This window comes from Barbus barbus (genome assembly GCF_936440315.1).
Source record: "Barbus barbus genome assembly, chromosome: 7".
NCBI classification, from domain to species: Eukaryota; Metazoa; Chordata; class Actinopteri; order Cypriniformes; family Cyprinidae; genus Barbus; species Barbus barbus.
In genome coordinates, this window is record NC_136735.1 from 12,648,588 (window position 1) to 12,660,654 (window position 12,067).

Below are 12,067 nucleotides of genomic sequence, written 5' to 3' on the forward strand. Positions count from 1 at the left end.
GAATGTTAATGGGAACTATAATAGTCTGGCTACCAATTTTATTCAAAATATCTTTTGCGTTCCACAGAAGAAGGGGGTAAAAAATCAGTCGGTTTGAACTGCTGTTTGTTTTGTGTAGGTCATATGAGGGCACACTGGATGGTGATATGAGTGGAGCTGGTGATGCGTATTATTGGGGAGCAGGAGCTCCGCTGGCTCAGGGAGAGAGAGGCAGCATGGCATCATTGGACAGCACTCTTCGTAAAGGTCCTGCACCCACAACATGGAGGCAGCCGGAGCTTCCTGAAGTCATCGCTATGCTCAACTACCGCCTGGACCCTGTCAAAAGCAACGCTGCAGCATACTTGCAACATCTCACGTTTAAAAACGATAAGGTTAGTATGCACGTACACACTATGCTGGGTGTCGCAGCACACATAGCAGTATATTAAACATCAGATGCAATACCGTTCAAAAGTTTGGGTTCATTTGGTTTTTGATTAAAAACTGTATTATTGTGGAAATCGTTCAAAGTATTTTAAAATGTAACTTATTCCTATAAAGAAAAGTTGGATTTCTAGCAGTCATTACCTCAGTTTTTTTTTTTTTTTTTCTTTTCAGTTTGTCCCATTTTCCTTCAGAGATCATTCTATATTTTGTTAAACTTTAATGAACAAAGTAAATAAAATAAAACAAGTATTTTTGTAACATGTCTTTACTATCTTTTTTTTGTAGTGCATCCTTGCTGAATAAAAGCATTAATTTTAAAAACATACTCAAGCCAAACTTTTGTTCTGATTGCCTGTGATTTCTTCACTTAGTACTGGCTTTTGGCGAGGATTGAGATTTCACCCAAATGACATTGTGTCTATGCAGATTCCATGCCCTCAGTCTTTCCTCTGTCTTTGCAGGTGAAGTCAGAAGTTAGACGACTGAAGGGAATCCCTGCCCTCGTGTCCATGCTGGATAACCCAAAGAAGGAGGTGCATTACGCAGCGTGCGGAGCACTCAAGAACATCTCATACGGACGAGATCCAGATAACAAGATAGCCATCAAGAACTGTGACGGAATTCCCGCGCTGGTGCGGCTACTGAGGAAGACGAGAGATCAGGACCTTACCGACACCATAACGGGTACACACCTTTTTTATGCTATTAAAGTCACAATGAAACCGATTTACACCGTGTCTACACCAGATGTGACCGGCGTGGTGTGGTGCGACGAATTCTATAGAACTCATTATAATCAGTGGACACACTGGATGCGGCGCAAATCTCCGTCAGTAAACTGCTGCCTCATTCTACTTATGATTTGCTGACAAAGTGATTTCTGAAGGATCATGTGACACTAAAGACTGGAGTAATGGCTGGAATAAATTGTTTTAAAATATGAGGGTTAATTAAAAGCTATAATATTTCACAATATTGCTTTTTCACTTTTTGATCAAATAAATTCAGCTTTGGTAAGCATAAGAGACTTCTGTCAAAAACATAAACAATGTCCTGTCAATTTCCATTTTGAGTTAACATCCTGTTTCAGGTGATTCAAGCACAAGTGATCAGACAAGACAGTTTGTGGCTTACATCCTGTAGTAACTGATGGCTCGTTCTCTCTCAGGCACGCTGTGGAACCTGTCGTCTCACGACTCTGTAAAGATGGAGATCGTGGACCACGCGCTGCATGCCCTGTCCGACGAGGTGATGGTTCCTCACTCGGGCTGGGAGAGGGGGAACGATGGGAGAGAGGAGAGCTGCAAACCCAGACACTTGGAGTGGGAGACAGCACTCACCAACACCACCGGCTGCTTAAGGTTAGATTACATTAATGCATTTGGGAGACGCTTTTATCCAAAGTGGCTGACAGCGAATTCAAAGTGTACATTTTTCAGCCTGAGAATCAGTAGTTAAGCCAGAGAGAGGGGCTGAGGAAAGGATTAGGATGTATTGAGGAGGGACAGTTTTATGATTCAGATTAATGAAAGACGTTAAAGGGAGGAGGGGTGTGTCTCAGTGCTGCTAAAGAATTCCTGTCAAGTAAAGTTTGTGTGTGTGAGGAAACTGCATTTTATGTAGAAGAAAGGAGGGAAGTGCAAAGGAAATGCTCTTGAATTGTGTTTTCGCGCAAGAACCTCTAAGGCTGTGAAAGAATCAGGACAAAGTTTGGACAAAAGAGAGAAATGTGATCTTCGAATCCACTTATTTCCCTTGAGTGCTTCTCTTTGAGTGTCCCTCACTTCTCCCACTCGCCAATTAGGTTTTTAGAAAGCATTCGGTTCCGTCGGAGGAATGGTTTTACACCGTGATTACATTTAAGTAGAGCTAACGGTGTCTTGCCTTTTTAACCCTCACCGTTCAGCTTTTCAGATGCCATCTGTGTATACATTTGGTTAATATGTTTTAGGTGATGACCTGGAGCTAAAACTTTGTGCGTGCCAAACGTTACTAAACATTAAACAGGCTGTGTCCTAATTAGTTGCATGACGTTTTGCTCTCAGGAATGTGAGCTCGGAGCGGAGCGAGGCCAGGAGGAAGCTGAGGGAGTGCACTGGACTGGTCGACTCGCTCATGTACATCGTCCAGTCACAGATCAACTGTAAAGATGTGGACAACAAGGTAACAACTGGACTTTGACCTTTCGGCTTTGAAAGCTGCGCTTTCATGCGCACTGCTCTTTTTATGATGGGGAAGCACATGAATAGAGCGTTTTAGGGAAGAGCAAAGGGGGAAGAAAGCATTGTTGGTCATTTTTATTATTGCATATTGTACATTTTCAATAATAGTTCAATGCATTGTTATAATTTGGGGGAATAATTAGGGTTATTTGGAGCTAGTAGGTTCTTATTTTTTAATGCTTAAACCCATTTACACAGAAAAATGTAAATAGCTAATTAAATTAAATGTACTACATTTATAGTACCATTCAAATTTTTGTAGTTAGATTTTGAAAGAAGATTGTTTTTATTGAGAAACTAAGAATTTGATCAAAAGTGACAGGCATTTTTATAAAAAAATAAAAATTCAAATGAATGCTGTTCTTTTTAATTTTCTATTAAGCACAGGTTAACACAAATATTAAGCAAAACTACTGCTGATAATATGAAATCTTAAGCACCAAATCAGCATATGAGATTGATTTCTGAAGGATCAGGTGACACTGAAGACTGGAGTAATGGCTGAAGTTCATCTTTGCCATTTTAATATAAGTAATATTCTATTTAATATATTAAAAGGGAAAATATTTTGTTTTAATTAGAATATTTCATAATATTACTGTTAACCTACTATTTTTAGCCTTTCAAAAACTACCTTGATTGGTACTGTCTTTATATAATGCCCATATATTGAGAGTAACATAAATAAATATAATTTTTGTTGTTTTTTGTTTATTTGTTACTCTTTAGTAAGTAGGATCAGTCTCCACTTTCATCAATGATTTTATATATAAAAGCTAAATTTGGCATTGGTAGTTGACCTGTTTCATTCTCTTACACGGTATCTATTATTTAATCATGTTTATTATGTCTGTGTGCAGCTGATTGAGAACAGTGTGTGTCTGCTGAGGAATCTGTCCTATCAGGTGCATCGGGAGATACCAGGCTGCGAGCGCTATCAGGAGATGACTCCTGTCAATCAAGGCCCCGCCTCTTCCCAAAAGGGCGGCTGCTTCAGCTCCCGAAAGGGCAAAGGTGCGTGTCTGATTCATTTAAAGAAAAACACAGGCACTGGCTTTGGGCCGTAACCAATTCAAATAAGTTAACGTGCTATCTTTGCATTCCAGTGCATAATCTCTGTGTTGTGTTAACCAAACCAAGAGGCCGTGTCTATTCCTTGTCTTAATCATAGTACACACTTTGAAGTGTGTTAAGCTTGTACGTTTGATATGTGCCAGATCAAGTTTGTTTACACAAGGAGGAGATGCGACGTGCATGAATTTCACATGGGTGTGTGCTTTGTGGGTTTGTTGCTGAGCAATGTACGGTGGCTGGGGCACTATTGCAATTTTTTTTAATGCCAAAACAGTCCTTTCCTCTCATTTTCTTCTGTATCTGTCTCTTCTGCTTTCAATCCGTGCATCTTTTTATCCTGTAACAGACGAGTGGTTTTCCAAAGGTAAGCTTTTCTGTCTTTTTAATTTTTTTCTTTTCTTTTCTTTCCTTTTTTTTTTTTTTTTTTTTTTTAATTAAAAAGGCTTTGCTTTCATGGAATCATAGTTTTTCTCACTATAACCCATTATTAACACCGTTATAGGTCAAAGTTCAGAAAATGGATGTGAAATGGGAAACTCAAGTAATGTTTTAGGGGAAAATAATTGGGTTTCTCATCCCATTTCACATTCGTTTTATTAACTGCACTACTTTTATAAAGTAAGAAGGCATTTTAAGGGGACCAGCCACACAAATAAGGTTTTTATTGATCTGAAGGAAGTAGACGTGGAATCATTAACAAGTATCGGATTATGTCGCTGGACACTAAACTTTAGGGCTCCGTTTTAAAGCCTAGTACGAATCCAAACTATCACAGACAAAGAAATTTTAGCATAAATTTACAAATCTGAAAGACTGAGGACATTTCCCAGTTTTCTAAGAACAGATATGATTTTTGTGGGACTCTGGTCTATATAAGTGCTTTCTGTATATATAACATTTTACTAGTATCCACCAGAGGGTGCCAGAATGCAGCATTTCTGATAAATCCATTCTTTATAAACCTTCACTGTTAATCTTTAATCATATAGACATATTAAAAGATAATTGTCTGATTCTTTTAAACTTGCGCATTGTCACCTCTCTATAAAGTCATACACTACTGTGAAAGGCCCGTTTTAAAGGCCCCAATATACTTGTGGCAAAGGTTTTTTTTTTTTTTTTTTCTCCATTGACCTAAACCGACTGAACGGATAAAAATGAACATGACGAGACTTCCATCTTAAAGAAGACACAGCCCCTGAGCACACCTGTCTGTAACTGCCACACAACAAATAGTAGTTCATAGGTGTTCACTAATCATCGTGGTGAACTTCATAATGGAAAGTTTGCTTTAGCAAGCTGTTTCAAACTCCAAAAGAACTTTGTTTTGGGCTGATTTTATTTTGAAATTACATTACACCATCTCTGATTTCGCTTGAAGTATATTGGGGCTTTAAGTCATCAGTCATTAAAACGCATGGGGTTTTCCTCAGGGGATAAATGTAGCCTCTGTCATAACTGTCTGAAGAAAATCCCCTTAAATCTTGAGGTTTTCTTCAGACCTGTCACAAATTACATCACTACCATTAAACAGCAGATACGATTTCTGTATCACACTATTTAACTTGTTGCTCGTGCCGTCTGCTTTGTTCAGGAAAAAAAGAGGATGATGGAACTTCAGATACCGTTGACATTCCAAAGAGAAGCACACCAGCCAAAGGTACAATGACAGTCTTGTTTCTCTCTAAATGCTTACACTAGTAGTTTTGCGTCGTATTGTAGTTGAATAATAGATTAAATAAAATGTAATGATCATTTTTTTTGTAGGTTATGAGTTGCTGTTCCAGCCAGAGGTGGTGCGTGTCTACACTTCTCTCCTGAAAGAGAGCAAGAACCCCTCGGTTCTCGAAGCCGCGGCGGGGGCCGTGCAGAACCTGTGTGCGGGCCGCTGGACTGTGAGTAATGGTCACTCTTAATGCATTCTTGTGTGTAGATACGATACTGCTATTGCAATCCAGAGCGTATTAGACTCATTCAACATTATAGGAGCCATCATTTTATTATTTAATTAAAAGCTTGATTTACTATGAAAACCTAATGCAGCTTTAACTTTGTCATCCAGAAATGCAAGCATCTATGGAAACTGAGCTGCAAAAACTATTCGTTCTGAACTTCAGTAGCTTTTATTTAAATTAAATATTTTGCCACTGAAAAAAAAAAATTACCCACATAAGTGGACATCAGTGGGGAGAATAGTAAACGAAAGTATAATTTGACCTCTTTTACAATAAATATGCCATTTATTTCTTGATGCTGATTGGTTGACACACATCCCAAGGGTGGTTTTTAATCTGATTCAGACCTGTGCCACATGACGTGTAGTAAATTTGAAAAACATTCAATTATCTATAAGCCAGGGCATTTAAAGGAGCTTAATTTTAGGAAGCCAAAATCATCATTAATAATAATGGAAACAAGACTATCAAGATAAAATTATTATTGTGCTGCATTCCATTTTGCAGTTATAATTTAATCTTATAAATTCAGCATACCCCTTTGTTATACAGCAGTGTGCTCTACCCAATATGCATTATACTATAATATACAAATGTGTTATACAAATATATATATTCCATTTTTTTCTGTTAAATCAAAGTTAAAAGAAATTCAATGTTTAAAAGATGAATATATTTATAATGTTTCCAAGGTCAACGAGTTAAATAGTTGTGACATTAACATTGCCCCCCCCCCCCCCCCCAAATGATGTACTGTATGCGTTTATTGTTATTATTATTGCCCTTATTCCATAGTTAATGTTTGTTTAATTGGGTTCATCAGGTGAAAAAATCTGACAGTTTCATCATTTAATTTCTGTCCTTATCTTTTCAGTATGGGCGGTACATCAGAGCAGTGGTTAGACAGGAGCATGGCCTACCGATGATGACCGAGCTGTTGTCTCATGGGAACGACCGTGTGGTCAGAGCCATGTCCGGAGCCTTGAGAAACCTGGCCATTGACACTCGCAACCGTGAGCTGCTAGGTATGTGAGCAAACAATACCTGTTTGGCCTTCGTGTCCATTTAGTGTTATTCCCATCAAAACCTCTACAAAAAAATCATATTTGTACAGTCCTAATGAATGAATCCCAGTCTATTTTTACCCTCTTCCTCTCTCTCTGTGTAGGGAAGCATGCAGTGCCTAACTTGGTGGCCAATCTGCCAGGCGGTGGTCAGAGTCAGCCTGCGTGCACGCGCTCAGAGGAGACGGTGGTGTCTGTTCTCAGCACTATGGTGGAGGTGGTCGGCTCCAGTGTGGATGCGGCCAAAACCCTGCGCAGCTCCCAGGGCATTGAGAGACTGGTGCTCATCAACAAGGACAGGTATGTTTAAGTGATTTTAATAACTGGCCGGTCACATTGGAGAGACCTGGAAGAAGAAAGTATTTAACTGCAAATGCCAATCCTCTGTTTACCCTTATAGCAACCGTTCAGATCGGGAGGTGCGTGGCGCTGGGCTGGTGCTGCAGATCGTGTGGGGCTTCAAAGAGCTCCGCCGCACACTGGAGAAGGACGGCTGGAAGAAAACAGACTTCATGGTGAACCTTAACCCCCCTAACAACACCCGCAGCAACGGAGGATATGAGGACAGCACCTTGCCGCTAATAGACAGGGGTAAGACGCAACACATTCCTGCTGAATGCTCTGTAGTGTTTACACAGAAAACAGATGTTTGTCGGCCACATGGACATAGAGGATACATCTCAGTGTTTCTGTGATCTGACTTTGTTTGGGTCTCTTTGTTAGGGGGCAAACAGGACAGAGACATGATTCCTCTTAATGACATGGGACCAGGTAAAAAATACATACTTTATTCTCATGGTTTGTTTATATACAAGGTCTCAAAATTAATTTTTAGCCACATTTTCCAGTGGTGGATATGGTTTTCCCAATTCTCATTTTCAACACTTGCCTTTTTACTTCAGTTTTTCACTTTACAATTAAAAAATATAAAATGTTACTTATAAAGTATATAAAAAATGTTTCTAGTAAATATCATGTGCATCAAGATTGGGTTTGGGGGAGTATTTCCCCAACTTAAAATGCTTTTTATCTGTGGTTCCAGACGCTTACTCTACGATAGACCAGAGAGGACGGAGAAACACTTTGGACGACACTCTGGATCGCTCTGACAGAGAGGCACCTCAGGTAACACACACCTGCAAGGGAACATCCACCCCTGTGCAGTTACACACAACAAACAACTTGTTCTCACTAAACTTCCCTCACAAGCAATTCAGCACACCAGACATCCCCAAACCCACACACTACACAACCTGAAACTTATTAACCCACTGTGATTTCACTAATAATACTAAGAGGGGTCTCACTTCAACTAACTCTCACACGCCCCTCTCCTTCTATTATCACTCACCTCTTCTTCAATGCCTTTCCCTTTCTATTATCCTCTGTCAATCTCTCTCTCTTTCTTTGGCTCTCAGGGAGGAATGTATGGGGAGAGGCGGGGCTCTTTGCCTCTCTTGGACTCTTATGATGGTTAGGCCACTCCCCCTCCCCCCCCACTCAGTGCATGAGCACGCATGGTATGTGTGTCCACCTTCTGCATGGCCTTCATGTGGATATTGAAGTGTATGTGTGCCGCTCGGTGTATTTGTGATTCTAACCCTCATTAACTGTATTTTGTTATTCTGTACTTGAGTGGAAATGCTTTTTACTAATCTCTGTAAATCTCATCCAGTGTTGGGGAAGTTTCTTGAAATTTGGTGTAGCTTATAGTTGGGAAGCTATAGTTTCACAGTAGTTGAATTAAGCAACGGCTACTGAAATGTGGTTAGGTATACAAGGTGCTTATTTAAATAATGAATTTATTTATCAAAATGTATTTTTAGAACTTATTTTTTACAACTGGGGCCATATTCATCTCAAAATTCTCAAATAGGAAGACAGCTTTAAGTTGCATAAAAACAAACAACTGAAAAGTCAATTTACATTTAAAAAAATGTAAAACTAGAGTGACGGCTATATGTGTATGTATATAAATGAAATTAATAATTTATATATTTTTTTTGCCAGTCTTGGTAAAATGGACTCAAATTGTAATTTTTCTTTTTAACATTTTCTTTTACATTTTTTTTTCGATTAGAGCCATTTTATCTGGTGCAAAAATAGGGTGGCTGCTTTAAATTCAAACTAATTTAATATATTATTTTTTACAATTGATCAGCTTTTTGTGCTTTTAATGAAACAAATTTACAGTGAACAACTAAAGTTAAAAAAAAAAATGAATGACTGAATAGTCAATATTTCAGTGAAAATTAATTTTCTTTTTGTAATGTATTTTTATATTCGATTGTTTTTGCATTATATGGTGCAAAAACCAGGATATCAAATAGGATGACAGCTTTAAATTTAAACAAATTTACAGTGAGCAACTAGTCAGAAACAAACGACTGAAAGGTCAATATTTCACTGCAAAAATAGTGTATGTAGATCTTTATATTACATTAATAAAAAATCTCAAAAATGTTTGGAAAACAGCTCAGCGAATGCCACATTCGATTAGCAGTGTTGCTACTTTTTCCAGTTAGTTACTCCCCAACACTGATCTCTTCCCCTCATGTGTCCACTTTGGTCACATGACTGATGTTTCAGTGGTTGTATCTGTCATCACTTTGCCACATAAAATGGGTGATGTGAATTTTGAGTAGTGCACACAAATTCCCATCGCAGCTCCTTGATGACACATTACTGAATCATTTTCCTTTGTTATTAGTAAACCTAATGTAAGTGAGTGCCACGTCTGACCTTCACGTCTCATCCTGTCTCTGTCCACAGAAAAACTGATCGTGTGCATCACCCGCCGTGAGTTTCCTCCTCCTGCCTACTGTCCCTGCTGAGTCTCTGATCTCATCACTTACGGGACCATAGCCACTAATTGCAACGACTCTTCTGTAGTTTTCAACATTCTCATGTTGTCACGCTCCTGCTCTCATTGAGATCAATGTGATTGAAAACAGCCACTACTTCAAACGGACTCTTTTTATGTCAAATAATGGAAACACTAGGGACTACAAGCTCTGTTTAGTCACATCCCCCCAGCTTATTGAGCTTTATAAATCATTTCCTTTTTTTATTATTTTTTTTGCTTATGCATCTATTAGAACACTAGTATAGTATGGCGTTGGTGTTTTGATTATTTTGCTTCATCCTGCTTTGTGGTTCACATTGATAAAAAGGTAATGCCAAATTGCATCAATCATATGCGGCCTGCAGAAAATAATGTATATAGAATTTTTCGATAAGTCTCGATGCATTGCAACGGGCATGAGGCCTATTTTTTGTCGTTTTCTGAAAGCACTAGACGACCACCAGTTCCCCTTAAGTTATCCATCTGTGGTTTTTGTGGATGGTCTCGTGGAGTGTTCGGTCTCTAGGAAGTGGTTGTTGTGAACGCGTTGATGAAGCATTACAAAAGAGGCAGAGGGATATTTGATTGGGAGATTTGTTTTTTTTAAACCAGTAGCATTCAAGAAAGTTCTCTAGTGGTAGGTGAGGATAGTTTTATTCATTCAGTTGTCAAATTTGCAAAGCATTCCAGAGTGGGAAATCTGTTTTGGGATTAAATTTTTTTCCCCCTTTGTTTTGTCTTTGAAATTGTCACTGACAACGATTAGTTTCTGTGTGGGAATTTAAAAGTTCCTCAATCTTCATTAAGAATAAGTACAATTAAATAGCCACAAAAGAGCCTTTAAGTCTGAGACAAATTGTAGCCCTGGTCTTCGATCAGTCTGAATATAAATGAATGTGTAAATATGACCACGTCTCACAAATCCACTCTGCATACTTGGAGTGCCTCGCTTGCTCAGCGCGTCGTTTGAGTGTGTTTGTGATGAGCGGTGAACAGGGACGTTCGGCCACCCTTCTGCCTCTTGGTTTCAGTGCCTGTCTGTGTAGAGAGTGAACGAGTGTACATTTGAGGATGTATATGCATTTTTTTTTTCTTTTTTCTGAGATCCATAAGTACAGTGCTCGTTTCTTAGACTGCATAATTAAAAACGCACAGTAAGTCTGTTGTAGATATTTACTGAATGGAAACATTAGCACTAGGGGTAATGGATTTTATTTTTTATTTTTTCTACCCAATGCCTTTTTAATTCCCTGTCTGCCAATCCGCAGACCAATCCTTCGAGACTACAGTCAGTAAAGGAAAGGTTGGCTGTTGACTAAATGGATGTGAGCCAGAAGTCCGAGTCCTGTTACAGGAAGCTGTTCACAAGTTCGAAGAATCAATCGATTGTTCAGTGTTGATGGAGGCAGATAAATGAATCTTTTAATTACAAAAACATTGCATCTCTTTCAGGCAGGATTTAGCCAGATTTTGATTCTAGCTTGATGAGAAAATAAGATTTAACTAGCACATTTAACTATATATACCAGAGAATATTTGTTAATTTTAATTATTTTTTTTCTTCTTGGTTTTTGTTCCGTTACTCTTTCTTTTCTATATTTTATGATTGGGGCTGATTTTGTTTTTTCTGGGGTGTTGTGGGTGAATGCATATGCAATCAGTTTTATTTTTTAAATAAATGCATTTACGGTTTATATCTTTTAATTAAAGACGAAAGGAAAACTTCTTTGTCGTGCTGTTAGTTGACATGTTTCTGCAACACTAACATGTGGATCTTGATCCATAATTCCTATATTTCACCACTTTACCTTTGGTCTTAAACGTTGCACCTTTCTCTCATGGACTGAACATGTAACTTGGCAATACTGTTTTGTTTTGTTTTTTAAATAAAAGAATGATTTTTTTCCAAGGTTCTGACAGAGAATTTTTGTGTGGTTCAAAGAGTGTTTCAATACATTTTATTTGATTAGAATTCTTCATTTTCAGAATATCAGTGTAATGAAGTAAATGAGAAATGTAATATATTTCACCATATACAGTCTAGCTGTTTACTGAGAAATATGTTTGATGCACATTTACATTTATGCATTTAGCAGACGCTTTTATCCAAAGCGACTTACACTGCATTCAAGTCACAGTTTTACATTTTATCAGCTCTTGCTTTCCCTGGGAATCGAACCCATGATCTTGGAGTTGCTAGCACCATGCTCTACCATTTGAGCTATAGGGAAGCATGGTATTATTATTGAATTGATTCAACTTTCAAGTTTTTCTCTTAAAAAACAAAAAACTTTTTACAAACCAGCCAAGACGGTGTGAATTTAACATGTTAGGCTGAATGAAAAGAAAAAGCATTGTAAACTGCTAGTTGTCATCTTAAATTACTTGAAAGTAACTAAACCAGTGGTTTACAAGCTGTTTGTTGAACATTATCCACAGCAATGTTCCCATCCCTTTTTACCAAATCATTTGCACGAG

At 38.2% G+C, this 12,067-nt stretch overlaps 1 protein-coding gene across 15 annotated transcripts in view; it reads left to right on the forward strand.

The window, feature by feature from the left end:
• The window catches only part of LOC306872025 (catenin delta-1-like), a 31,450-nt gene extending 19,944 nt beyond the window's left edge, over positions 1-11,506 (forward strand). For 8 of the 15 annotated variants that reach the window (XM_079420353.1, XM_079420346.1, XM_079420355.1 and 5 more), the window contains 13 exons: positions 119-374; positions 891-1,113; positions 1,598-1,790; positions 2,475-2,592; positions 3,512-3,665; positions 5,320-5,385; positions 5,493-5,620; positions 6,555-6,705; positions 6,849-7,044; positions 7,145-7,335; positions 7,468-7,515; positions 7,787-7,869; positions 9,517-11,506. In XM_079420353.1, the coding sequence (XP_079276479.1) occupies positions 119-374; positions 891-1,113; positions 1,598-1,790; positions 2,475-2,592; positions 3,512-3,665; positions 5,320-5,385; positions 5,493-5,620; positions 6,555-6,705; positions 6,849-7,044; positions 7,145-7,335; positions 7,468-7,515; positions 7,787-7,869; positions 9,517-9,525 (1,816 nt within the window). In that variant the 3' untranslated portion in view covers positions 9,526-11,506. Of the gene's footprint in view, positions 1-118; positions 375-890; positions 1,114-1,597; positions 1,791-2,474; positions 2,593-3,511; positions 3,666-4,071; positions 4,090-5,319; positions 5,386-5,492; positions 5,621-6,554; positions 6,706-6,848; positions 7,045-7,144; positions 7,336-7,467; positions 7,516-7,786; positions 7,870-8,162; positions 8,265-9,516 lie in introns of all 15 variants that reach the window. The other 7 variants (XM_079420349.1, XM_079420352.1, XM_079420351.1 and 4 more) reach the window with 4 other exon arrangements.
• The last annotated feature ends 561 nt before the right edge of the window (positions 11,507-12,067 follow it).